This window comes from Mastomys coucha, unplaced genomic scaffold, assembly GCF_008632895.1.
Source record: "Mastomys coucha isolate ucsf_1 unplaced genomic scaffold, UCSF_Mcou_1 pScaffold6, whole genome shotgun sequence".
Lineage (NCBI taxonomy): Eukaryota > Metazoa > Chordata > Mammalia > Rodentia > Muridae > Mastomys > Mastomys coucha.
Genome location: NW_022196912.1, coordinates 23,224,601 through 23,251,379, shown reverse-complemented (window position 1 = coordinate 23,251,379; position 26,779 = coordinate 23,224,601). Strand labels below are relative to the sequence as shown.

The 26,779-nt window shown below is 45.1% G+C and overlaps 1 protein-coding gene across 5 annotated transcripts in view; it reads left to right on the top strand.

The window, feature by feature from the left end:
• Nucleotides 1-26,779, top strand: part of Plb1 (phospholipase B1) — a 142,834-nt gene that overhangs the window by 30,308 nt on the left and 85,747 nt on the right. For all 5 annotated transcript variants that reach the window (XM_031356220.1, XM_031356217.1, XM_031356219.1 and 2 more), the window contains 10 exons: nucleotides 2,948-3,009; nucleotides 4,229-4,301; nucleotides 5,496-5,554; nucleotides 12,229-12,275; nucleotides 12,774-12,817; nucleotides 15,442-15,532; nucleotides 15,839-15,890; nucleotides 18,640-18,726; nucleotides 24,002-24,064; nucleotides 24,629-24,708. In XM_031356220.1, the coding sequence (XP_031212080.1) occupies nucleotides 2,986-3,009; nucleotides 4,229-4,301; nucleotides 5,496-5,554; nucleotides 12,229-12,275; nucleotides 12,774-12,817; nucleotides 15,442-15,532; nucleotides 15,839-15,890; nucleotides 18,640-18,726; nucleotides 24,002-24,064; nucleotides 24,629-24,708 (620 nt within the window). In that variant the 5' untranslated portion in view covers nucleotides 2,948-2,985. The remainder of the gene's footprint in view (nucleotides 1-2,947; nucleotides 3,010-4,228; nucleotides 4,302-5,495; nucleotides 5,555-12,228; nucleotides 12,276-12,773; nucleotides 12,818-15,441; nucleotides 15,533-15,838; nucleotides 15,891-18,639; nucleotides 18,727-24,001; nucleotides 24,065-24,628; nucleotides 24,709-26,779) is intronic.

Sequence of the window (26,779 nt, the reverse complement as noted above, 5' to 3'; positions counted from 1 at the left end):
TGGCATTCCCCTACACTGGGGCATAGAACCTTCACAGGGCCAAGGGCTTCTCCTCCCATTGATGACTGGCTTGGCCATCCTCTGCTATACGCATGCTGCTGGAGCCATGAGTCACCCCCATGTGTGCTTTTTGGTTGGAGTTTTAGCCCCTGGGAGCTCTGAGGGTACTAGGTAGTTCATATTGTTGTTCCTCCTAAGGGGCTGCAAACCCTTCAGCTCCTTGGGTCCTTTCTCTAGCTCCTTCATTGGGGACCCTGTACTCAGTCCAATGGAGGGTTGTGAGCCTCTACTTCTGTATTAGTCAGGTACTGTCAGAGTCTCTCGGGAGACAGTTATATCAGGCTCCTGTCATCCAGCACTTGTTGGCATCCACAATAGTGTCGATTTGATGACTGAATATGGGAAGGATTCCCAGGTGGAGCAGTCTCTGAATTGTCCTTCTTTTAGTGTCTGCTCCATAGTTAGCCTCTACAACTCCTTCCATGGGTATTTTGTTCTCCCTTTTAAGAAGGAATGAACACTACAATTTTCTACCATATTGTTTCTGTTTCTTTGACAAAGATTTTGTTGACTATATTTTTCTGAGCTACTCTGGCCTCTATTCTGCTCCTATGATCTGTTCATTCTTTTGCTAGGACCACACTGTCATGATTGCAGTACTCTACAGTAAGGTTTGGCATTGTGTTATATTGGTCCTCAGGGTTGTGTGAGCTAGCTGAGATTTTTGTTTGTTTTCATGGAAATTTTAGAATCAGTTTGCTGATCCCCATGGAAGAGTTCTATAGTTTTATATGGTTCTGAAGACTAAAAGGGAGAAAAGTACCTTACCACACATGAGAAGTGTGTAGGGTAGAAACTGTAGTCTCTGCAGAAGTAGTTAATGCATTTGCACACTGCTTGTGGCTGCTTTCACCATATTAAAATCATGAAATGAATGAATGGTCATGTCGAGTCTACAGAACCTAAAATATGGACAATCTGACCTTTATAGAAAGCATTTGTCAGAGGTCTTGGGCATGTGGCTTCTACTCAGTTTGTTGCTTCCAAACATGACCCATGTAGCTAAGAGAGCTAGGCTGTCTGTTTTGAGTCTCTCCACCACCATTGCTAGCTGTGTCCACTTCAATGTAACCTGAACGCTCTGGATCTCACTTTGCTGCATACAAGGTGGGATTGTGATGTTTATCTCATAGACTATCATAAGAATTAAAGCAATTACTTTATGTAGATGTTCTGAATACATAGGAGTTGTATGGAAGTGATGGTTATCACTTCGATTTATATTTGCTCTCCTGGCCTGGGAATAACATAAGCTGAATGGTGGCAACTCTCTGCCCTGCTAACTCATCTCTCTCAGCACTGTAGTAACAAGAGTCTTTAAAGTCATCTCTTCAAGGTTGGTCATGGCTCTCCGTGACCCATGGCTTAGCCTGACGTTTGCAGCTTTCAAGTCCAGCCCCCTCTAGTTCTCTGTCACCCAGTCCGTTTGTGCCTTCCAGTCATAGACCCGAGGTCCCAGCTTTTTCCAGCACTTCAGACTTGTCCACACCTCAGTTGATTTCCTACCATAGAGCTGCTCAGAAGACGGGCTTCTGGGAACTTGGAGAGCCAATGAGCTCTGGAGATGGTTGTGGGTATTGTTCATGGACACTGGTCCCTCCAGGGGTGGGAACTGGAAATGTACTGCTTCTCCTTTGTGCAACTCTAGATAAATTATTCTCTGGGTCAAAAAGTAAAGCTGCAGAAGAAGGCTGGGTGGAAAACTGGTTTAGCTCTGTCTCTCAGGTCACGTTTGCCTTTCCAGTGTCTGCTGCTCTTCAGATGTACTGTGCACACTGGGCAGAGAGCTGGGAGGAGGAGCATCAGAGGAAGCAAGGGATCTCAATCCAGGATCAAGTATCATGCTAAAAATGTACTGTGGGGCTACTGCTGAGACAGATATCAAGGTTGTGTTACAATAGGAAAAATACGAAGAGGCCAGCATAGTGGCACATAGCTTTAATCTCAGCAATAAGAGACAGAGGCAGACAGATCTCTGTGAGTTGGAGGCCAGCCTGGTCTATGTAGTGAGCTTGCTTAGTAGGTTCCAGGTCAGCAAGAGCTATGTAGCCAGAAGTATGCTGAGATGAGGAAGGTGTCTCTGTGGTCTACCTGCCTGTCTTGTCTTCTCTTTCCCCTTAATTCAACAAGACCCCTTGAAAATTGACAGCTGTGCCTACATACTTAGCACAGTCTTAGCTGGTTACCCTGTCTCAATACCCTTCAGAGCATTCTAGTGCCATGTGCCTTCCCAGCTTTGTCCTAGATCTCCAAACAATGGCAGCTATCTGTCCAACATTAAGATCCTGGGAGACTCTTGGCAAGGAAGCAGTATAGCAATCTGATAATGTGCTCATGCAGAATATAGGGTGATAGCCTATCTTAGACAATACTTCTGTACCTTGACCTGGCAATTATTCTACCATAATGGAATGTATTAATGGCATCATGTTGTCCCAAACTATGATAGCTAGAGAAATGGAATCTGTGCTTCTTTGCGATAAAGGACATTACTAATCCACGGATGTAGATAATTGGGCTTGGGGGGCAAAGGGTGTAAAGTTTGGGTAAGAGTTAAGTTCAACTTTAGAGACCACCTCAGTGGTGCTGGGGGATTTGTCTGTATGGGCTCAGTTCTGTCCTCAGAGCCTACATAAAAAAAGCTGAGAACGGCGGCATACTTGTAAGCCCGGTGCTGGGAGGCAGAGTTGGCAAGATCCCAGGGGGCTTGCTAGCCAACCAATCTACGAAGGTGGATGAGCTCCAGGTTCAGTGAGAGATTCTCTCTCACAAAATAAGGTAGAGAATGATTGGGGAAGACATCACTGGCCAACACACACACACATAAACATGTACACGTGTAAAAATTGAACTATTTCTGCTTGCTTAACTGTGTGTTTATTTTTAGGGCCCTCCCAAATTCATGGCTCTTCTGGAGAGAATACAATGGTATGGCAGTCCCAGCAAGTGGTAAGAATTTCGCCCTGATGGGAGGTGTGTGTCGGGAGAGAGAGGGTAGGCTCTCTTCTAGTGAAAAAAAAATCCAAATTTCTGAGCAAGTTGATGGCTCCTCATTAAGACCTTAACAGAATGGGCCAAAGGAGCTGCTCCCCCAGGCCCATCAGGCTGCCTAGCAGGACTTATCATGGCTCCTGAAATTTGGGGCTCATCATCCTTACAGATGGATGGGTGGTTCCCAGAAGTGCCCTGCCAGCATTATAAATGGGCGTGTTATCACTGTGAACCTTGAAGCAGATGTTATAAGTTATCCAAAGGCATCTGGGTGAGGTCTTCCCAGAAGGTCCACAAGATAAGAGAGGAGAGTAAGTGCAGTACGTCTGTTACTGTAATCAGTAATTCACAAGAAATTAACTTATGCTTGAGAGATCCGTCGAGGGCTTCATGCGTTGCCTGCCTCTCCTGCCAGAATCCCTAGCATTTCCCGTGTCCCAAAGCCTGCGGTGTTATTCCGACAAAGAAGCCCCTCTGGATTCCTGTCACCCATCCCCAGAGAGGCCAGTGCTGCCCTAAAGACTTGTGTGCTGGCCACCATGTCTCCCCTCTGCTCCCAGTGATCCATTTTCTCCCAAGACAGGCCAGTCTGGAGGAGACACAGGAGGCTCCTGGGTTCATGTTCATCCAGTTTCTAGCAGCAAGTATGCAGATGCCTCATTTTCTTTCTTGTGTCAGAATAACAGAGGGACAGTCATTAATAAAAACAAATGAGGTGCTGAATTTTTATTTTTACATTTAGTGTCAATAAACGAAGTCCTTTAGTTGTTGCTTCTTTAAAAATTGGGAATAAAAAAATCCATAACAAACATTAATATTTACACCCCTTGAGCAGCATTGGGAATGCTGCTGTTGTGCACCCATGGCTGTCCTTCAGAAGATTCCATCATCCCAAGAGTTCAATTTTATCCTCTATCATCTGCCTTCCCTCTCCTCTGCACTATTCCAAGATGCACACATGCCGCTTGCTAAAATCCTCACTAAGACACACACGCCCTTGCTTACCTGTGGGGTGGAGGGGACCCAAGTATGGAAGTTGGGAAAATGTGACCGTGTGTAAGTGTTGCTTCTGGGTTTTGAGCCTACGTAGCCAAGGGCAAGGTCGTTTCTGTGTCAATTGTTTTAGCAGGCAATATTTCTGTACATGGAAACTGATGTTTTGTGTGCTTGGTTTCAGTTTCGGACCCTGAAGAATTTTCCATTCCCTTGCAAGCCAAAGAAGTTAGAATTGAGTGTGCTTTCTGAGTCAGGTATGTGCCCACTGGCCATGAACAGGAAAAGCTCTGTGGCCAACAGAGGCTCTGCCTCCATCTCTCTTCTACCTCTTGGACACGCCTTTTCCCTTACCCTTCAACCATACTGTCTCAGCGGTTCTCAACCTATGGGTCATGATCTCACTGAGGAGTCTCATATCAGATACTCTGCATAGCAGATATTTGCATTACTATTCACAGCAGTAGCAAAATCACAGTTATGAAGCAGCAACGAAAATAATTTTATGGTTGAAGGTCACAACATGAGGAACTGTATTGAAGGGCCGCAGCCTTAGGGTGTTGAGAACCACTGGTCTCTCTCCTCAGTTATTTCTGTAGAGGGACAGAGACAACACCACACTTAAAAGATGCATGGCGACAACCTCTAGGACCTTGACTCCCTCGAGGTATAAAGTGCTCTGGGAATTGTGGGTCAGGAGCTGTCACTCATGTGGCTTCTCCACTCCTGCCATGTACCCACACTGACCATTTTAGTCATCCCCACATATTATGGGTGAGGTTTTTCTAAGATCTGGATGCTATAAACCAGGACATCTTAAGTGGCTGATTGGGCTTAATGGATATGTGTATACACACACACACACACACACACACACACCTTCTGCTCAGGTTTCCACTTTAAAAACTTATTTTAAGAAAAATAGAAAATGGCATCTTTTAGTTTACATTTAAATTCCCCCATAACATAGCCAGGAAGTTTAGTTTCTAGGAATACACCCTTGTGGGTAAAAGAGATGTGTATCATTTGCATATAATTTGCATTTTTGTAGCCACTGACTTCCAGTGCTAATCTTCAAGCTACAGTTAACCATTTGGGACCCAGACGACCTTAATTTTAGTGTCTTGGCTCATCACTTACTAATGGTAGCGCAGAAATGCAGGGTCACAGGTAAGTGGGAGGCGTGAGGCAAGCAAAGGGCCTGGAGACAGCCATGGGACATTGGCTTGAAGAGGCCAAGTCCAGGTCAACAGTGTGGTTTCCAGAGGGGAGGGAGCCCTGAGTATGGGTTCCAGGATTCCCAGTAAGTACAGGATCCTGAACTGGCCAGCAGACCTCAGTGGCTATACTGAGGCTGTAGGGTATGGGTCTTCTCTGTGTACCCCCATAGGGCATTCTCTGCCTACCTTGTGGTAGATCTGACCTTGCCCTACGGACTCTTATTTTCACAGTTCACTCTCTGAGACCTTCAGACATTAAAATTGTGGCAGCCATTGGCAACCCAGAAACTGTAAGTATTTCATATGCTTGACTCAGGAGACCATTTGGTACTGGTGACACAATGAATAAGCTCTTGGCATAATATTCCATCGGAGGCCAGGAATGGTGGCACAAACTTATAGTCTGAGCACTTGGGAGGTAGAGGCAGAAGCATCAGAAGTTCCAGGTCATCTTCAACTTCATAATAATGTGAAGGCTGGTCTGGGCTCTTGGACTCTATCTATCGCAAACAGTGCTCCGTTTGGGAGAGAGCATTGTGTGAGTAAAGACATGCTAAAATCTTAGAGGATCTAATTTTTTAACATCAAATGAATGCCTTGGACCACCTTAGGAAAGGGAATGTTTGAAGTTTCTTGTTAATAAGTTTAATCCATCGACAAGTATTGACCAGAATCTTTGCCAAAAGTTTTGAAATTTATTATTAAGTTTTCTCCAAGGTATTTACTTTTATTGAGCATATTCCCTTTATATCTCTTATCTCTTAGTCTTTACATTATCTCTTTCTATTTCTCACCTCTCTTTCTGCCGTTATTCACCCTTGGTCCCCGGGGCTCCCTTTTGCTTCTACTTTCATTTCATATACTCATTCATGATTTTATGTGTCACGTTGTACCACAAATGAGAGAAAGCACTTGGCATTTGTCTTGCTGAGATTGGCCTAAGTCACTCAGTAGGATTACCTCCCATTGCTTCTGTTTTTTCTCTCAACAACATGACATGATTCTTGGCTTAAAAAAACATTCCACGATGTTTTTACAAACCCCATTTCCTTTACCCATTGCTCGGATGTCAGACACCTAGGTTGGCTCCATGATTAAACGGTTGCAAGTGAGGTTGCAGTAGACAGTGATCTGGTTTTGGATGTGCTCACTTTGAATCCTTTGGGTACATGATCAGGGGTTGATGTGGCTGGGCCACACAGAAGACTTACCTTTAGTTGTCAAGATGTTTCCATAGTGAATTTCATAGCCATTGCTCAGAATTTGTAATCTTTTAAGCCTTGCATTTATAAGATAAAGGAAATTCCATATCTGCTTTGTATGTTTTTTTTTAATACTTTGAGGGGCTGGAGTGTTGGCCCAGTGGTTTAGAGCATGTGTTGGTCTTACAGAAGACCCAGGTTCAATTCCCAGCATCCACAAGGCAACTTACAACCATGTGTAACTCCAGTCCCAGGGAACTGGGCATCCTCTCCTAACTCCTGACCTTGATGGACACAGGACCATTACAGTGATACACAGACATACATGCAGCAAACACTCATGAAGTAATTTTAAAAACACATTGACTTTAATCAGAATGCATAATTGTGGTAAGTATGAATTTATACAACTTACCATTTTAGCCACTAAGATCTTCATTTATGATGCCTAATACTATGTAAATACAGGAAGCAATGACAAGACAGTGTCCACACCCAGCAGGGACACAGCCCTTGTGGCTTCCTCATTTCCCTGCCCCCTTCCTTACTGCACCCACCACCCTCTTGTAATTACTACCCCCACCCATATATCATGTGCTCTGTTGCTCCTCACCCCCACTTCTTAATGCCTCTTTCCCCCTCTCTAGTTCTCCTCCTGAACATAAAGAAGCTGCATTCTGCCACAGAAACACTCACATATCCATGTTTAAGCAATGGTGCACACAATAGCAGGGAAATGGGACCAGCCTAACTGTCCATCATCACGAGCATGGATGATGGACATGTGCTATGTATACACCGTGAGATTTTACTCAGTCACAAAGAAAAATTAAAATGTGAGCTTTGCAGGAAATTGGATGGAATTGGAAAATGAGATGACCCGGGCCTGCAAGACAAATAATGTGTCTTCTCCCATATGCAGATCCTACCTTCCATCTGAGTCACCTTTAAGTGTGCACTCAGTAACATAAAACATGACCAGTCTCCAGAACATCCTTTCTCTTACAAAACTGAAACTTCACTCACTAAGAAACAACTCACTTTGTGTTTTCCCAGCCCACAAAAACCACAGTTCCACTTTTGGTTTCTGTGAGTTTAACTAGAGACTTCACATCCTTGAAATCATGTAGTATCTGTCTTTATGTAAATGGCTTATTTTTTTCAATATAATTTCCTCCTGTGCCAGATGCTTCCTTTTTATGGGTGACTAATATTCCATTGTACGCATGGACACACCATACTTTGTTTATCTGTTCACACATGGACACAGAGTTGTGCCACCTTTTGGCTATTGCCAATCCTGCAAAAAAACACTAAGTACAAATAATCGTCTCGAGATTCTACTTCCATTCTCTTGGAAAGACACCTTGAAATATAACCCCATGACATTTATACTTTTAATCTTTTTTAAAGAAATTGAAAGTGATGACATATACTTGGAATCCTGATTTATGAAGCTGAGGCTGGATCAAAGCAGATTTGAGGCCAGCCTGGGGTAGATAACAAGTTGCAGGCCAGGCTGAGATATACAGTACTATTTTGTCTAAAGAACATTCTCCTTTTAAGGATGTGTTGCATTGGCTTTCATAGAGGCTACACAATTCACATTCCCATCAGCAATGCACAGAGTTCCTGTTTCTCCATATTCTCTTCTAGTTGGGCTGTCAGCCTACACTTACACAGCTGAGCCATCTCTCCAGGCCCATGTTTGCTGGCTTTTTAGTAGGCACAAAGTGACATCTCATTTTGGTTTTGGCTTTAATGTTTCTAAGGATTAGTAGTGATAGGAACTGTTTATTTGAAGTTGTACTGTTGTGAGCAGACACCATGACCAAGGCAACACTTATAAAGGACATCTATTTGGAGCTGGTGTACAAGTTCAGAGGTTCCGTTTATTATCATCAGGCAGGAATAAGCATCCAGGCAGACATGGTGCTAGAGAAGCTGAGAGTTCCACCTCTTGTTCTGAGGCAGCTAGGAGACGGACTTCAAGGCAGCTAGAAAGAGGGTTTTAAAGCCCACTCCCCCAGTGACACACCTACTCCAACAAGGATACACCTCCTAAGTAGTGCCATCCCTGGGCTGAGCATATACAAACCATCACAGGTACCTTTTGCTTGCTGTTTGTTTATAAACTCTAAGTGTCATGTCTTATATGGTCATGAAAAGGGGGCAAGAAGAGAATAAACAGAGAAAACCAGATGGCACAGGACAATGTCACAATCTCTTATCAGTCCTTTCTGCCCTCATGCCACCTACCCTGGAGTTAGTAAGAAGTAGAATCCTGCTGTCCTTCAAGTCCTCATGGTGCTGGCTAGGCAGAGGACTTGTCACTAGTTACCCTTTGTCCCAGAGCTCTCCTGTGCCTTTACACCTGATTCAGGAAGCTCTCCCCATTCCACCAGGCTCTTCCTCCTCCATTCCAGCCTGCACTTCCTCACTCACAGCCACTTCCTCTAGGTCTGGATCAACCCACTCAGCGATGGCAGAACAGGGCCACCCATAGCTCCTGGGATTCCCAAGTCTCTGTGCCCACTCTTTTTGAACAATTGGCCTCTCTGGAACTTGCCCTGCCATATTTACGAATACTACCCCTGCTTGGACAGTGTGTGAGAGCTGCCAGATCAAGAACTTTCTCTAGTCATAGTCAGAGTCTAGTGACTGTGAATGACATGAACTGGGGAAACGACTGAGGCCATAGAAGGGGGTGGAGACGCAGTGGAGATACAGGCTAACTTTAGGAAATAGCCTTGGGACCCTGGCATCTGGCCAACAGAGCTTTCCCTTGTGACTATGTTGGTGGGGGAAAGAAGGCACACCACAGGAACAAAGTCAAAGTGGGGAATGGGAAGCAGACAGCAGAGATCACCTGTGCCAGATGACAGCTGGCCTCTGCTAAGCCTGTGCTGAGCACACTGAACACCACTTCCTGGGAGGACTCTCTGGTTCTTCCACTCTGGACTGAGAAGTCTCCATGGGATCATGTTCTAAATGTAAAGCTCCTGTGGGATTGGACCTTCCAGCTTCATTTTGAGTGTGTTCCCACTCACGAATGGTGACATTGTCTGCTGTCACTCTCTCCCTGCTTCTGGGGTGGGACTCGGTGCCACAGAGACAGAACAAGCTTAGACGAGGATGACTCCATTAGTCCACAGCCAGGCCCCTCTACTTTCAGGATGAGACTTGAAGGCCCAGCTCCTTGTAGGCCACCCTTCTCTGTCTGCCTGAGTACATCAACTAGGTTGCGCAATAAACACACACACACACACACACACACACACACACACACACACACACACCACCAGGAGATTGAACTTTTAAAGTCTTTAAGGTTGACATTTTTGCTTTGAGCTTCTGGAGTCTCTGAAATGAAGACATGCTCACTAATTTGGGATTCTCTAAAACTAGTTAGCAGTTTTAGATTTGTATTCTCTCAACAATTTGAAATAAGATATGCAAATATTTACAAAATTTATTTTCAATAGCCCCTGCAATTACATATTCCATACAAGAAAACTCCAGATGTACAGGGTGAAAAAGAATGGAAAGATCCATTCATGTCTTGTGCCGTGAGAAAGAACACTGGCCATTCTCACAGCTTCTGAGACCTCCCAGATGAGCTTCCCCTCTCCTGGCCTGCCTTCTCTCTTCCTTCTCCTGACAAGTATATGCTTTCCCTAACATGTATGTGCACCTGCACACACACACACACACACACACACACACACACACACACACACACACTATCCAATACATTTGACGGCAGTATATAGGGACATAAATGACATGTGGAATCTTAATAGTATCATAATGCAATAATACATCTGAAAATTGCTTTTGTTTTCCATATTTAATATCAAAGACAGCCAGGCTGTGGTGGCGCACGCCTTTAATCCCAGCACTTGGGAGGCAGAGGCAGGTAGATTTCTGAGTTCAAGGCCAGCCTGGTCTACAGAGTGAGTTCCAGGACAGCCAGGACTATTACAGAAAAACCCTGTCTTGAAAAAACAAACAAACAAACAAAAAACTATCAAAGATATCTCCATGTCAAATAATGGGAGCTACAATTCACTCTCTTAGATTCTTTGAAGGGAGAGTCCTATCTAATTTGGCTTGGGACCTTGAGGCTGGGCCTTCAACAAATGAGAATTGAGGAGAAAGAACACTGGCCATTCTCATCACTTCTGAGACCTCCCAGATGAGCTTACCCATCTCCTGCCCTGTTTTCTCTCTTCCTTCCTTCCTTCTTTCTCTTGACCACCACCTCTCCTTTGGGGACAATATATGTTGTCCATCAGCCAATTACAGAAGAAACAGATTTGTGGTCCTAAAATACTGTGTGTCTTTAGTTCAATTAGCCACCAACATTGAAACCAAGAGATTTCAAATATTCATGTTTCCAGTATCTGAACTCTAAGATCTGGAAGCTGTAGGTTCGCTGCCCCTCAGGCAACTATATCCTCAAGCTGGCAGGCAGTGTCCCCTTTGGATTGAACCAAACTGTCCCAACTTGCAGGACTAAAGAGGCCCACTCCCCTGACTGCCTAAACCACAGCTCTGTGTCACAAGCCCTGACACACATAGTCTAGTGATTTTTGTTCAACTTGTTACTTCTCCTGGAAGATTGACCTTCTGAAGTCCCTCTTACTGAAAAATCAGACTTGACTCCCAGGGAGGGGAATTTTATGGTCAGCCTATGCTCCCTAGAGAGCTTTGAAATAGTGACCCAGTTCCATGGGCTGGCCAGGTTGGAGATGGTGGTTAGGATAGCTGTGCTCAGTAAAGCACCCTGGGCTAGGACAACGAGGACATAACTATCTGCATGTTGCCACTATACCTGTTACCTTCTAGTTTCCAGCTCGTTACCTTCTAGTTACCTACTAGTTACCTTCTAGTAAACTTGACAGATCTAGCATTAAACACATCTAAACTTTGTATGTGTTTGTGTGTGTTTGAAACTATGAAAATGCTAATAATAGGTCATATTTGTGGGTGCTTTCAATGTCTTGGCCACAGCTCCAAGTTTCCCTGGGATAGGATGAAATTATCTTCCTTTCTGTACCATGATTACCAACAAGCAGTAACCTGCATTACCCAGTATTTCATTAAAGAGAAACCAAATTCATTTGCTAAGAAAAATACCTGGGCTGGAGAGATGGCTCAGCAGTTAAGAGCGCTGACTGCTCTTCCGAAGGTCCTGAGTTCAAATCCCAGCAACCACATGGTGGCTCACAACCATCCATAATGAGATCTGATGCCCTCTTCTGGGGTGTCTGAAGACAACTACAGTGTATTTGCATATAATAAATAACTAAATCTTTAAAAAAGAAAAAAGAAAAGAAAAATACCTATTTGTTCAACATTCACTGAGTACTTACAACATGCCAGGCACTGAACGAGGTCAAAGAAATACAGCTAAATGCAAACAGATGAGAGCAGCTGCCTATGATGGCTCTTACATTCTAGTCAAAGAGAGAACAGTCACCCTTAGATCGTAGAGGGTTTTATTTTATAAATCAATCTTTTGAATCTGTGTAGAATATAGCATGACTTACATTATGTTTAAATCTATGCCCTGAGAAAAGCTGTCAGTCACTGTTATGAGGGTCTGACTGACAAGCTGTAGGGGAGCAGGGTGTGCCTTCCTCGCCATAAAGTGAGCAAGGTGGACTTGGTCTATGAGTCTATGGACTCGTAGCTTCCCTGCCTTGTGCTGGCATCCCCTGGCTGACTTACTCACACCAAGTGTCTATCTTTTCCAGCCTCCAGCCCCTGGCTCTGGCACAGTCAACATGGAGAAACCTCAAAGGTATCCATCCTGGTACACAGCTAGCAGAGACACACCACACACTCCCTCCTCCAACTCCTGGCTTGATTAATGGGGGACACCAGGGACCAGAGTTCAAAGTCTTTGCTTGAGTTAGGGGGACAGCAATGACCAGAACCACTTCCTGCCTCCCACATCCTCCCAGAACCCATGACTCCTGTGGCTCCTCTAGGTGAATGAGAGACAAGTGGGAAAGACCAGAAAAATGGAATTCCTGTGACCGCACAGGACCTCTTCCCTCTGCTCTTGGGGGACCTGGCAGGGTTTGGACCAGAGTCACTTTACACTGACCTCAGTGTCCTCTTCAGCTTTGGGCAGGACTAGGGAGCTTGGGAAGAGGATGTAGAGAGAACTGTTTGTCCTTCACTACCCCAGAGCAAGAATAGGTCAAAGCTAGTTAGGAAATGGCCTATGGTGACCAAGGAGAGGGCTCCTGTGGACAACAAACGTAGTCTGATCATGTGTGCTTGCTTCTTACAGCATAGAGAACAAACCACAGAATGTGTGCATGGAAATCATGACAGGTGAGTCCTGGGTTTCCAGCCAGACTCCAAATTGTCCCCACCCCTGGGACACAGCAGACATTTTGTTAATATAGAAGATGCACTTTATTGCTTCATTGCATCACTAGTGTCTGGGAAGAGGGAAGGCATGCTAGGGAGACAGATAAGGGAGGCAGTGGATAGAAGGTCACATGTGTAAGGGGGAACTGGGAGTACTGGGCCAAAGCCTGTGGGCTCTTGCTCCTGTATGATTGACTACCTCGGAGGTAGATTCATGGCACTTATCTGAGAAAAATGTCCTGGATCTTTCCTCCTGCCCAAGAGGAGGACACAAGCCCAATTTTCTATTTATTTGTAAAATAAAACTTCATTCTATATTCTTTCTCTCTCACTCACCATAAAACCATATTCTTGGCTCTGGGAAGTGAAGTGAAGAAAGTGAAAGGAAGTAGTAGTTGTGATTAATATGTTGTCTTCTCTACATACAGATGTGGTGATGAACCCATTCTCTGTGATCTAGGCATCTTCATTTGATGCCAGAGGACCTTTGTGACTCTATTAAGCTACCCTAGAACCGTGAATCCCTACTGCTACTGAGCTAGCCTGGGTAGTCTCCCATCTACTGCTTGTGAGATGAGCTGGCAAGGCTCAGCTGCCATCCTGCCAGTGATGAGCAGGGGGTAGCTGGTGCCCTATCAGTTGGCCTTGGAAATTGACACAGAAGGCTTGTGATGTATTCGGTTCTTAGAAAGGACAGAGATGAGGAACCTGTCCCTCCTTTGCTCATGATTCAGTAAGGAAGGTTGAGGTGACTATAGCACTCCCATCAACTGATTGGCTGGTGAGGGGCTACTGAAGATTAGGGTTGTAGGAGGGTCTCCATGGCAGGGGACAGAGTGGCCACTGATTTGGTGGCTGTCACAGCTATGCCAAGGCCTGGACTTGTTTCTGTTCAATGCTAGAAGAACTGATATGAGATGGTCAATGTGGGAATGCCTGAGGATGCTCTTTGGACCTGGATCCCCCAGTACCATTCTGTGAGGATGCTCTTTGGATCCTAGAGCCCCCAGGACCACTCTGTTTCTTTGCCTGGCTTTTCGTTTGCCTCTGTCGCTCCTCCTCAGCCCATCATGTCTAATCACAATCAGGAATCCCAACTGGGCAGAGGGCAGCAGAGGTGACTGGGAGAGCAGATCTTGCCCCTGAAGCCCTTGGCATCAGGACTTCTGAAGCTGAGGGCGCCCCAAGTAGGGAGAAATACATAATGTATGATGGGGTTGACCTGGGCTCAGCTCTTGTACCCTCTGACCAAGTTTTAGAGTACTCTAGTGACCTCCACATCAAACCACACCCTTTCCATCTATGAAGTCATTTTGCAAATGAAAAAATTGAATGTCAAAAATAGATAAACAGACTTTTTCCAAGGTTGTGCATTTGGTAAGTAGCAGAGTCCCTGGAAATGCAGGACATCTTCCCCTCATGCCTTGTCTTTTGTTCTGTCCCCTACGATCAGAGAACCCCAAGACCAAGCAACCATAGACCAAGACCCCAGCAGATGAGACAAATTGATAGACAAAGTTTTGTCAAAGGTTTTAAGGGAAAGCTTGATCACTTTTATTTTGGAAAGCAGTTCTTCCAATGACTTCCTACTGAGACTTAGCATGCATGTATTCTCACCAGCCTTTATCAAGTATCCTCACAGGAGGGATGAAGTACTCCCCACATGTACAATGCACACATGCACACACACACACACACACACACACACACACACACACACACGCACATGCACATGCACACACACATGCACATGCACACATGCATGTCATTCTTATCACATTGAACTGAGTCCAAAGTTCTGCATTTCCCACCCATGGGCCTGGGATCCTGTAAGCTTGTCAATTATGAGAAAACCTGGCTCATGTGTGAGGGGTCAGGATGGCAACCTTGAATGGTAAAGTTAGGTGACCACCTGTGGTCATGGAGCCAAGCAATCGGTCCCTTGACCTCTAGCCCAGCTTTCCTCTCTCTACCTGCCTGTTATCAGCAGGAGTGTTCCCCATAGAGAATTCTCCTGAAGCCCTCTGGATCTTGCTTCCATAAACCTTGGGGCTCTTTGAGGATTGGGCAAAAAGAATGGGGAGAAAGAGGCATTTCCCTCTGCAGCCTGCCCTCCCTGCTCTGCCCTGTCCTCTCTGAGGAGCAAGACATGACTTAAACATTCCTGACAGCACTATTTTTAGCAGTCTCTGGCTGTCAGCTTGGAGACATGTTCTCTGCATGTTCCCCAGAGCTTTCCCGCCCTGCTGTCACTCACAAGGAGCAAGGGAGAAGACACGACAGGAAGGCAGCCCAGAGTTCTGGTTCTAATCCCAGTCGTTTCTGTCAGCTGGGGGACCTGACATGGCTTGCTTAATGTCTCCATCTCAGTCTCCTCAGGAGTAAATGAGAGTATGCCTGGAGAGCAGTCAAACTTGGGCCTGGCCTACCTAGGCAGATGCTCAATTTAGCTCCCTTCACTTTCCAGGGTCTGCCTCAGGGGTGACCTGACAGCATGGTGTGGAGGCTTGCAATGGAGGCAGCAAGGCTGTCTTGTCACCCTAGGGAGTCGTTTATCTTTGAGGTGACCCTGATTCTCTCTGTAGCTCTTTCAGATATCATTGAACATTTCAATCCTTCTGTCCTGATGCCCACGTGTGCTCCTGGGAAGGGCACTGCAGCCCACACTACTGCTGAGTAAGTTTTCTTCTTCTCCCTCTCTGGGGTTGTGCACTCTTGCTGGCCTTGGGTATGTAGGGATTTGAGGGGACAGACAACAGTCAGAGAGCTTTGAAATAGAGCACTTCATTAAGTCAGTGTCCAAATACCTTCCCTCTGATGATTTCAGTTGGCTTCAAAGGTTAGGTCAAGTCTGCCCCTCAGAAGCCAGGGTAGTTCAGGGTAGCCTCCGGTTCAGATATTGTCAGCTTTGCTGGGGGTGAGGGCATCACCTTCCTGAACCTTAAGAATATGAGGTTTTTGATTGTGCTTTCCACTCCTCAGAGACTTGTGGATTCAGGCTAAAGAGCTGGTGAGGCGTATGAAGGACAACCCGGTAAGAGGCTTTGGAACTCTGGTATGGATGGGCTGTCCAGGTTTGCTGCAAGACAGTGACCCCAAGATACAGAGTGCTGACATCCCTGGTGCACAGCTCTCATGTCCTGGCCTCTGAGGAAACGCCTCTTCCACTGTAATACTCTGAAGGTCACTTAGGAGAAAAGAGTGGCTGGTTCTATTTAGAATGGTTTATTTAGGATGACTTCCTGTGTAGAAGTGCAGAAGCTCAGCAGATGGACTAAATGACCTTTCATGTAGAGAGGTGGTTGGGTTCTAGAGAGAGACTGGCTTGCTTGCACATGACCTGGACTTTTTGATTTTCACTGTGCGATGCTGGGGAAGCCACTCAGGCTCCCTTAAGCTCAGTTTGCTATTGGAGCAATGGAGGAGTATCGAGAGCCTAATGCAAAGGGTTGATAGAGGTTTGAATAGTGGATTGAACGTGCCTGGCACAGTCGAAGCTCAACAAAAGCCAGTAGCTATCACTGTCATCGAAGCATGACATGAGTATTTACCACAGTTCTGGGGAAATGGCTCAGTCAGAAGAAAATGCTTGTTGTGCAATCCCGAGGACCCATGTTCAATTTCTAGCACCCACATAATAACTAGGCAGAATGATTTATGCCTGTAGTCCCAACACTGGGGAGGGAGGAGACAGAAGGATCCCTGGCTGACCAGCCAGCTTAGCCAAATTTGAGAGCACTGCGTTCAGCAAGAGACATTGTCTCAGAAAAATAGTGAGAGGTTGAGGGAGATGCCTACAGACACCCCCACATCACCCACACTGAGAATAAATTACCTAACAAGAAACTACTCAGGGAGTAATAATTTGTTCTGGTTCATGGTATGAGAGGTACAGTCCATCATGGCAGAAAAGGCATGGCCGTCCAGGCACGGTGGCTCTTTGCTCTTCAAGCCTCTCTAGAGCTGTCTACACAGACAAGCAGAGAAGTGTATCTCCTAGATGATTCTAAATCCTGTCAAAGCCAGGGATGTGACTTACAGCCATAATCCCAGCACTCAGGCAGCTAAGGAGGCACGTCCTAGGCAATTTGGTACCAGCCTGGAGCACAGAGTTAGACTTTGTACTCAAAAAAACAAACAAACAAAACAAATCTAGTCTCTCTGGCAATGGATGTTAGGCTATCATAATGATAATAAGTGTAATTGTCCTGTATAACAACTGGGCAGTCCTGAATCTAACCCTGTAATTTTAAAGATGAAGAAACTAAAATTCCAAGAAGTCATGTGACAAGGCCAAGTTGAAGTAGTCAGTTAGAGCAAAATCCTAAAGATCAGAATTCATAGTGCTCCCTGGAAACATAATGCTGCCTCGGCAGACAGGTTTGTTTTGTTATGCGCACAGTATGTTCACTATAGAAAAACCAGAAAGCAAATGTAGTATGAAACCATCCTTAAGCCTAATACCAAAAGATAATTACTAGTAATGATTCTGTGCATATTCCCTTCCACATTTTTTTCTAAGTATGTATTTTTGTGTAAAATGGTGTTACTGGATATGCATGCTTTCTATTATCAACTTTTTTCAGTTTTTCTAATGATGTTAATTATGGTTTCCATTTTCATTTTAACAACCATGTGCATGCACTTTGTTTGCAAGAGTGTAGCGTAGCTTACATAATAGCGCACTACTTTAGATGTTTATGCTGGTTGCTGATTCCCATTCCTACGGACAAGGTGTCATTGTAGTTAAACCTTGTATGGCTCTCCTTTCCTTAAAATATCCTTTGAGAGCTGGGCCTGGTGGTACAAGCCTGTAAACACAGCTACTTGGTAGACTGGGGCAGGAGGATCACAAGTGCAAAGCCTGTCAGGTTACAGAGTGTTTTCAAGGCTAGCCTAGGTAATTTTGTGAAAGTTTGAAAGTTTTGTCAAAATAAAAAGGATGTGTGTGTAACTCAGTGGTAGATTACTTACTTAGCATGCACAAGACCCTAGGTTCAATTTGACATTGCAAAAGAATTTTTTTTATCAAGGTATGCCACTTAATACAACAAGGTTCAAATTGGCTTGTAGAAGAGTTATTCCAATGTTAGACTACCAAGTACTACTTTTGACAAAAAAATAAGAAAGAAAGGAAGAAAGAAAGAAAGAAAGAGAGAGAGAGAGAGAGGGAGGGAGGGAGGAAGGGAGGAAGGAAAGGAAGGAAAGAAAGAGAGAAAAGAAGGAAGAAAGAGGGCTGGAGAGATGGCTCAGCAATTCCAGAGGTCCTGAGTTCAATTCTCAGCAATCACAAAGTGGCTCACAACCATATGTAATGAGATCTGATGCTCTCCGTTGTGTCTGAAGACAGCAACAGTGTACTCTTGTACATAAAATAAATAATTCTAACCAAAACAAAAAGGAGGAAGAAAGAAAGAAAGAAAGAAAGAAAGAAAGAAAGAAAGAAAGAAAGAAAGAGAAAGAGAAAGAGAGAAAAAAGAAAGGGAGAGAAAGAAAGAAGAAAGAAAAAGAAAGGGAGGAAGGAAGAAAGAAAGAGGGAGGGAAGAAGGAAGGAAAGAAGGGAAGGAAGGAAGGAAGGAAGGAAGGAAGGAAGGAAGGAAGGAAAGAAAGAACATCTAAGCCAATGGTAACTCATGCCTATCATTCTCAGGAGACAGAGGCAGGAGGATTAGATGCCCAAGACTAAAGCAGCCCTAACAGAGCCTTAAGGTAGTTGGGGGTGTGAGATCGAGAAACATGGGACTTCTGTCTCAAGCTCTTATCTCTCTATTGCTTCACTGCAGCAACTTGACTTTAAGAAGGACTGGAAACTCATCACTGTGTTCTTCAGTAACACAAGCCAGTGCCACCTGTGTCCCTCTGCTCAGCAGGTAAGCTGCAGGCAGGGAGGATGAGATGCTGGTGTGGAGGAGAGGGGCTAACCCTGTCCAAGCACTGCCTATCAGGCTGGGGATATAGTTTCTTGTTTCAGAATGAGGACAAGTAGGTGGACTGGTGAACAGATGGACAGGAACATGGATGGATGGATGAATGGATGTATAGAGGGGTGCATAGATTCTCAATAAAACAAACAAAAAGTGATAATATGTAGCTGCTTCTTTTCCTCCAGTATTTTAGTGTGATATGATGCACAGGACATAAACTTGACCATCTTAATCATTTTGGTATGTTATGATTTGGGTGGGATAAAATGCTGTCGTAAGTGTATGCCCAAAGCTATGCATCTGTGATCATCACAAGAATGAAGAATGCTTTTTAAATTCTGTATTTTAGATTTGTAAAAGAAATCTAATGTTCCATTCATTGTTTGAAATAATGGGTCTTGTGGGATTTTTTTGCCTTATTTATTTATTTATTTTTACATCCTAATCACTGCCCCCTCCCAGTCATACATGTATATAATGTACTTTCATCTACCTCCATATACCCATCACCCTTCTCCCTCCTTTGGCCTTTCCCCCTCCTTTCTTGCCAAATAGTTCCCCTTCTATTTCCATGTATTTTTTTAATCTAGATTCTACATAGGAGAGAAAATGTATGTTTGTATTTCTGGGTCTGATTTATATTGCTTATCTGATGATCTCCAAGTCATCTACTTTCTTGCAAATGATTCAATTTCATTCTTCTTTATGGATGTATAGTACTCCACTATGTAGACATACCACATTGTATTCATCCATTCATTTGTGGTGAGCACCCAGGCTGATTCCCTAACAGTGTCATGAGAAGCATGTATGTATAGATAGATGCCACTAAGGTATCCTGACTTAGGATCCTTTGGAATTCTGATGAGTACAGTGTCTGAGTCATATGGTAGTTTTGCTTTGTACTTTTTGACAAACCTCTCTACTGACTTTTCAGTAGCTCAGTAATTCACTAATTCACACTGCCACCAGTCCTATGTAAGGAGCCCCTTTCCCCTCACCCCTGCAGCTCTTGTTTGTTTGATGAGTGTCTTTCTGAGTGGGATGTGATGGATTATCAAGTGTGATTTTGAATTGTACTTCTGTGTTGACTAATGACATTGATTACTTTGTCACGGATTTATTGGCCATTTATATGTCTTCAGAGCATTTGGCCATTTGTTGATTAGACAATTTGATTTTTGGTGTTTAACTTTTTTAGTTCCTTATATATTACAAAATATTAACCCCCTGAAAAATGAACAGATATTTTTTCTTACTGGTAGGCCCTGGCTTCACATAGATCTTGTTTCCTTTGCGGCTTGGGAGCTTTTACATTTAATATGATTCTACTATAGATTTTTATACTCTCCAGTCTCTCATACTGGGAAAAGAGCTCAGGGCCTGGGGAAACTGAGTCAATGGTTGTTCTGTATCTAGAAAGAATCAGCTTGCTAGTTAGTTAAGAATTGTTTTGCCTCTCTCAATTCTGCCTTCAAGTGAGCAGTGAGTGTGTGGACTAGTGTAGGAAGCATGCCTAGTCTCCCCTAACTAGTGTAGAGCACGTACTCTCGACTCACCCACCCTAACCCTGTGGCCCAGCTTGGGTGGAAAGGCTGGCATTTACCAAAGGCAAACTACCTGTGGATCTTATCTTTGAGGCTCATTGGCTTTCCTGGGGACAAAACATGTGGTTTCATCTAAATACGTGTAGATAATTATATCGCTGATTGTGACTTCAGTGTTTATCAAAGACCAGCTCCAATCAGCCGAAAGTATACAGGATTGCTGGGGAATATAGGCTGTGGCATATAAATGACATGAGTCTAAAGTCCAGCTGCCACCAACCTGTCTCTGTCATCTTGCCTACTGCTCCCTCAGCCAGCTCTCAGGACCTCTGTCAGGCCATGGCTCAGGCAAGGCTAAGTTTCTTGATGTGCCCCTCCCTTGCCATGTCTTGCCTCCTTCCAAATGCTGCTGCTTGCACAGATCCCTGGGCCACTATCAAAGCTCCCTTTCCTTTGTGCCATAGGACTCCAGGAGAATCGGTAAACTCCTCCGTTCCCTGGCCAGCTCTCACTGCCCACTGTTCCTGCAGATCTCCTGAGTGCGTTGTGCACAGACTAAGAAGGTCTCTGTTCACCAAGTGAAATTTACATGCTCTGTTTGTTCTCTGGGGTCATTATGCATATTAACGTTAACTCATGAATTATGCATTGGCATATTCAAGCATGCGTTTACACATTGCTACATGCCTCTGTATCTCCACTCATCACTCTTTAGCCGCTCACACATTATCAACCCCATATGTAAATCTGCCCTCTTAGGTGTAGATTCATGCACATGCTATTATGTCTGTGGTGAGTTGGCTCAGAATAGCATTCGATTATTTTTTTTCCATGTGCGAGAGTTCATTCACACTCGTGATTTCTTCTCTGTACTCTAACTTGTAGCTAAGGAGTCTTACATGATTTTCTTTTTGACTTAGTATTTGTCCCTTTTAACATTATTGAGTCCATGATGCATTCCAAGTATATGTGTCCCATTTGTGCGACTTGGTTTTTTTTTTTTATTAATTTTTAATTCCACAAGTAATACACAACTCTCTCTTTTACCTTTAATATTCTTTGTTTTCATTAAAATGTATTCATATGCATATCACCATTGTTCACAATATACTGTGTGTTCCTATATAGGTGTGCATGTGCACTTTTCATCCACCATGTATTTTCAATACCTTGTCATGTTGGTACCTGCAGATTAGACTGGTTCTTACTGAGTGATCTGCTCCCCCGTGTGGATTGACAACCTCTCATTTTAAACATGCATTTACACATGTATGCATTATCCACTGGTGTACTGACAGCCATTCATCTCTTAAGTTTTTCACTAGTTTAAACACATAGAATTGTCTTTCTAGGTTTCCAGGTCATAGGTGCCAGGACATTAGTGATTGCTCACAAATAAGTCAGAAAGGTTGAAACAAAAATTGTAAAATAAAGGCAGGGAGAGGGAACTCTAGCTCACTGCACAATGAAGGGGGCTGTGGCCTCACGAGGCTGTGGACTCAGGAGGCTGTGGACTCACGAGGCTGTGGCCTCACGGGGCTGTGGACTCAGGAGGCTGTGGACTCAGGAGGCTGTGGCTTCACGAGGCTGTGGCCTCACGAGGCTGTGGACTCAGGAGGCTGTGGCTTCACGAGGCTGTGGACTCAGGAGGCTGTGGACTCAGGAGGCTGTGGCTTCACGAGGCTGTGGCCTCACGAGGCTGTGGCCTCACGAGGCTGTGGACTCACGGGCTCTTTGCTTTCTTTGTTCTGAATGCATGCACTGGACTGCCTCTGGAAGCTCATAACATCCTGCAGCATGATGAAAGCAGTCTGAAGACAAATGTCTATGATAATCATTATAGCTATATAATGTCTTCCACTTGGACACGGGGTAGTTGCTGAGCCAAGTAACAATTCTATACCTGCGACGGCAGGATGAGACTAGATTCCCCAAACGTCTAGAGACAAACCCTTGACCCAGGGGTTTCTAAAGCAAGATCATGCTCGGGAGTGGGAGCACCGTGCTCTTCCAGGGTCTCCTGACTGTAGTGCCCACAGATGAGTTGCAGAGACCTTCTGTACCCATGTCCTAGGACTCTTTAGGAAGGAAAGTGTGTTGCTCAGAAGAATCCAGACAGAGTGCTTATCACTGACCATTGCCAACAGATGGGCTGGGGACCAGCCTCTCACCAAAGCAGGAGCAGAGAAGAGACAGACATGGGTACTCCTCCCTAGGCTGGGGGTGGGGGGCAGCCCTCCCACAACCTTCATGTGGTGATTGGCAGCTGCCTCTGGAGCGCCTGCCCCTGTCCCCCCAGGTAATAAATAGCACAGCTTCTTGCTCTTTCTTGTCTTGCTGTCTGAGCCACATGGCTGCAGGGGACAGCTAGTCTGTAGCCAGCTGAGGTGTTTGTCTTCTTGTACATTTCACTTATTTTTCACATTGAAATGATAACCAGGGGTCAAATTTAGAGGTTCCCTCATCAGCTTATTTTCTCACCTGCAAAGATGGAAGAAGGCTGCACTGGGTGAGGGGGAGGAGGGTGGGATGAGACAGATTTATACATCCCAGTAATGGGCCCTTGCGACTCTCTCTTCGAGACAATTTTTTCTTACTCAGGGCAGCTACAGCACAGGGGTGGGGATGGGAGGGAGAGATCTGGCAGACAGCCCAGCTTGGATTTCTGGTTAGAAATCTAAAAATCCAAAGACTTTTGAGCATTTCAGATTTGGGATTTTCAGATAATAAATGCTCAGTTGGTAAAATCTATGCAAGTGCCTCACATCTAAAAGACTCCAAAGACATAAACAGAAAACACTTCTGGTCCCAAATCTCCCAGATAAGAAATATTTAGCCTGGGGAAGTTTTGGCTTTTTTTTTTTAATTCATTATATTTTGTTTATTTTGTATACATGTATGTGTGTGTGTGTGTGTGTGTATGAGAGAGAGAGAGAGAGAGACAGACAGACAGACAGACAGACAGACAAGAGCAGACAGACAGAGAGACATGTCATGATGTGTGGCGATCAAGAACAATCCTGTGAGCTGGGCAGTAGTGGCGCACGCCTTTAATCCCAGCACTTGGGAGGCAGAGGCAGGTGGATTTCTGAGTTCGAGGCCAGCCTGGTCTACAGAGTGAGTTCCAGGACAGCCAAGGATACACAGAGAAACCCTGTCTTGAAAAACAACAAAACAAAACAAAACAAACAATCCTGTGATCAAACAAGCCACCAGGCTTTAGTGACAGATGACTTTTACCCACAAGCCTCTGCTCCAAGTCCTGTTTTAGAAGTTTTGAGATCTGCCTGTGTCTCTAAGTCCAGGTTGATCATGTTCCCTCTTCAGATTTATTTTCTTCAGATAAAAGCAGCTCTCTCAGCCTTGGGGATGAATGTGTCCCACTCTTTGCCTAGAGCATCAGAGCCACCAACCACAGTGGCTCTCATCACATTTCAGCCTTAGGCTTGCCCTTCTCTGGTGTGGAATGTTTCCCTACTGTAGGATGGGTAAGAGAAACAGAGACTGGACCCAAAGCCCAAACCAAAACGAGACGGCTCTGAGATTCTACACTTGTGGGGGAGCACAGCCTCCATTAAGCATCAGCCATAGTCTCTGTGGGGTCATCTGAGTCTGGGTCCCTGGGCCATGTGTCTTCCCTTCTGCTCTTGTTCACTCCAGTTCTTCTCTCACAGAGAAGACACTTGATGAGGCACATGGAGATGCTGTGGGGGGTGCTGGATTACCTGCATCGTGAGGTAAGGCAATGACTCCCCAGCCCCTGGGACCTTGGGATATGGGACATGCATCAAGCATCATTTTGGGTGCCCGAGAGGCCCTTCTTAGGGCAGCAGAATTGGGATTCAGGTTACTCTCAGTGGCATTTGCTGGAGTAGGAGAACAAGACCCTGAGTATGGAAAGCTCAAACGGCTCCATCTTCTCACCTGTCCCGAAAAGGGATGCTTCTGGAGTGGAGGTAGGGGTCTGGGCCCTCTCAGAGAGCTAAGCACCTTTGCTTTCTGATTGAGGCTGGCCTCTCTGGAAGCTGCAGTCTCTGGGAGCTCAAGAACGGTGCTGTGGCTCACCTTCCCAAACACACCTGCTTCCCAGGATCTAGTCCTCACTGACCACCAGAGAGAGGCAAGAGGTGCATTCTAAGATGCACAGCTAAAGGGGTGACACCTTTGGACTAACCTCATCCAAACCCTCCAAAGGGTAGCCCCCAAACAAGGCCCACAGTGTCCCAGAGGGTCCAGAGGCAGCCATGGCAACTTGGCACATGCATGTCTCTTCCTATCTCTTAAGTCTCTTTATCTCCTAGGTCCCCAGAGCATTTGTGAATTTGGTGGATCTCTCTGAGGTTTTGACCATGGATCTTCAGCATCAAGAGACTGGTTTCAGGTAAAAGAGAGCAGGGGAAAGACCGACCGACAGACAGACAGACAGGCAGGCAGGCAGGCAGGCAGGCAGGCAGGCAGGCAGGCAGGCAGGCAGGCAGACAGACAGGCAGGCATAGAGTAGGACCATCATCTGTGGTGTGGTTGTCACATGTCAGTACTGTAGGGACCTTGAAGTAAGTAGGTCAAGACACTCCAAGACCATGTTCTCAGCACAAATGAGATTTATTTACCCCAGAGGAACAAAGGGCAGGGATAAGGGGTAAAGAAAAGGGGCAAGGGAGAGGGGTAGGGGTATTCATCCTGGAGGATTGCCTCTGGATAGAGAGGAGACAGACATGACTCATAGAAAAACAACAGTTTATAAAAGCAGGAGGGGAAACCCTGTGTTAGGATAAGGCATTTAATTTTAATTGGGCATGTTAATTAGGTGAGCCAAAGGGGGCGTTTGTTGCTTGACTTCAGTACTTCAGTAGTTGGATTATGGTAGTCAGGCTCAGGAGGAGGTCTCAGGAACTGGCCAAATAAGGGAATGGACCTTGGGGGCTAGCTGGAGGAATGTAATCTAACAGTTGTTAGGGAGAATGGTGGAGAAGGGCAAGGCTTGCCAAAGTCATATTTGCCAGGCTGAGTCTGGCTAGAGTCCTTTATGTATTGCATGGGCTCTCCACATGCATTGATGCCCCGGGGAGACCTAAACTTGTAGGCTGGAGAGTTCAATAGCTGTCTGGCTCACATATAGTGAGTGCCAGCCAGTGAGAATGCTGCAACATTTAATTTGGTTGGTGCAGTAATAGAGCCAGAGCCCCACCACCACCCCAAATGTTTGAAAGTTTAAATTGCAGTTGAAAGAGTCCTTGCCTGGTGGGCACAAGTGGGAGTCAGTCTCCAGCACTGCATAAAACTCGGTGTGGTGATACACACCTACCATCCTAGCACTTAGGAGATAGAGGCAGGGGGTCAGAGTGCAAAGCTCTATACAACACATTTGAAGCAAGTCTGGGCTCCTACATGAGACACAGTCTTAAACAAACACACACAGGTTTGGCAAAGCATCTCTAGCCATAAGAGGTATTACTCTAGAAAACTAGAAAAATAACAATGTATTTAATGTCTCAGAACTTGATTCTCGTGTATTTCTGAAAAATTTTGTAGGACTTTTGCTTTAGCTTCACAATCTGGTATTTAATTCTGAGAAAGAACTTCATGTTAAGAAGGTCTGAGCAAGGCCAGCTGAGAAAGGAAAGAGTGGTTCTGGAGGGAAGGAGAACAGATTCAAAAGGATGGGTGTGGGTTTCTGGGGTAGTGAGCAAGTGGGGAGCATGTGGAAGGGGAGGAAGAATGTCTTCATAGCATATCCTGACCCTGTGGACAAGGGCTCCATGGGGTGCCTTTCACCCTGACTTGGCCATTTGCATCAACTTGACATGAGCTAGAATCTTCAGAGAGGAAGCAACCCTAATTGGGAAAATTTCTTCGTTAGACCAGGCTATAGACAAGCCTGTGGGGCATCGTTTAGCCTCATGAGCAAGCCATGAGGAGCAAGCAGCACCCCTCCATGGCCTCTGCATCAGCTCCTGCCTCCAGGTTCCTGCCCAGTTTGGGTTCCTGCCCTGACTCTCCTCAGTGGACTGTGACTCAGGACTTGTAAGCCAGATTAATCCTCTTTCTCCACTGTGCTTTTAGTCACAGTGTCTCATCACAGCAAAAGACTAAGAGAAATCGGTACCAGGTTTGTGGGTATGGCTGTGATAGACCTGACCATGTTGTTTTGGGGGGAATCCTAGCATCACTTTGGAACTTTGGGCTAGAAAAGTCACTGAAGGTTCAAAGGTTGACGATTGTACCTGGGGGCAAGGCAGATGACCGAGGTCTGCCTTATGAAGTTTCAGAAGGAAGTTTGAGAGTCACTTGACTCTCTCTTGAGGTTAGTGCATGTTTGGAATTAAGCCTCTGTAGTTCTGGTCACTGGGTCTGGAGAGTCAGCCATGATTTACAAGAGACCAAAAATAAAGTGAAACCTTTCCTTTGCTGGGATAATTGATGTTGGAGCTGGAGCTGAGAAATTAGTGGTG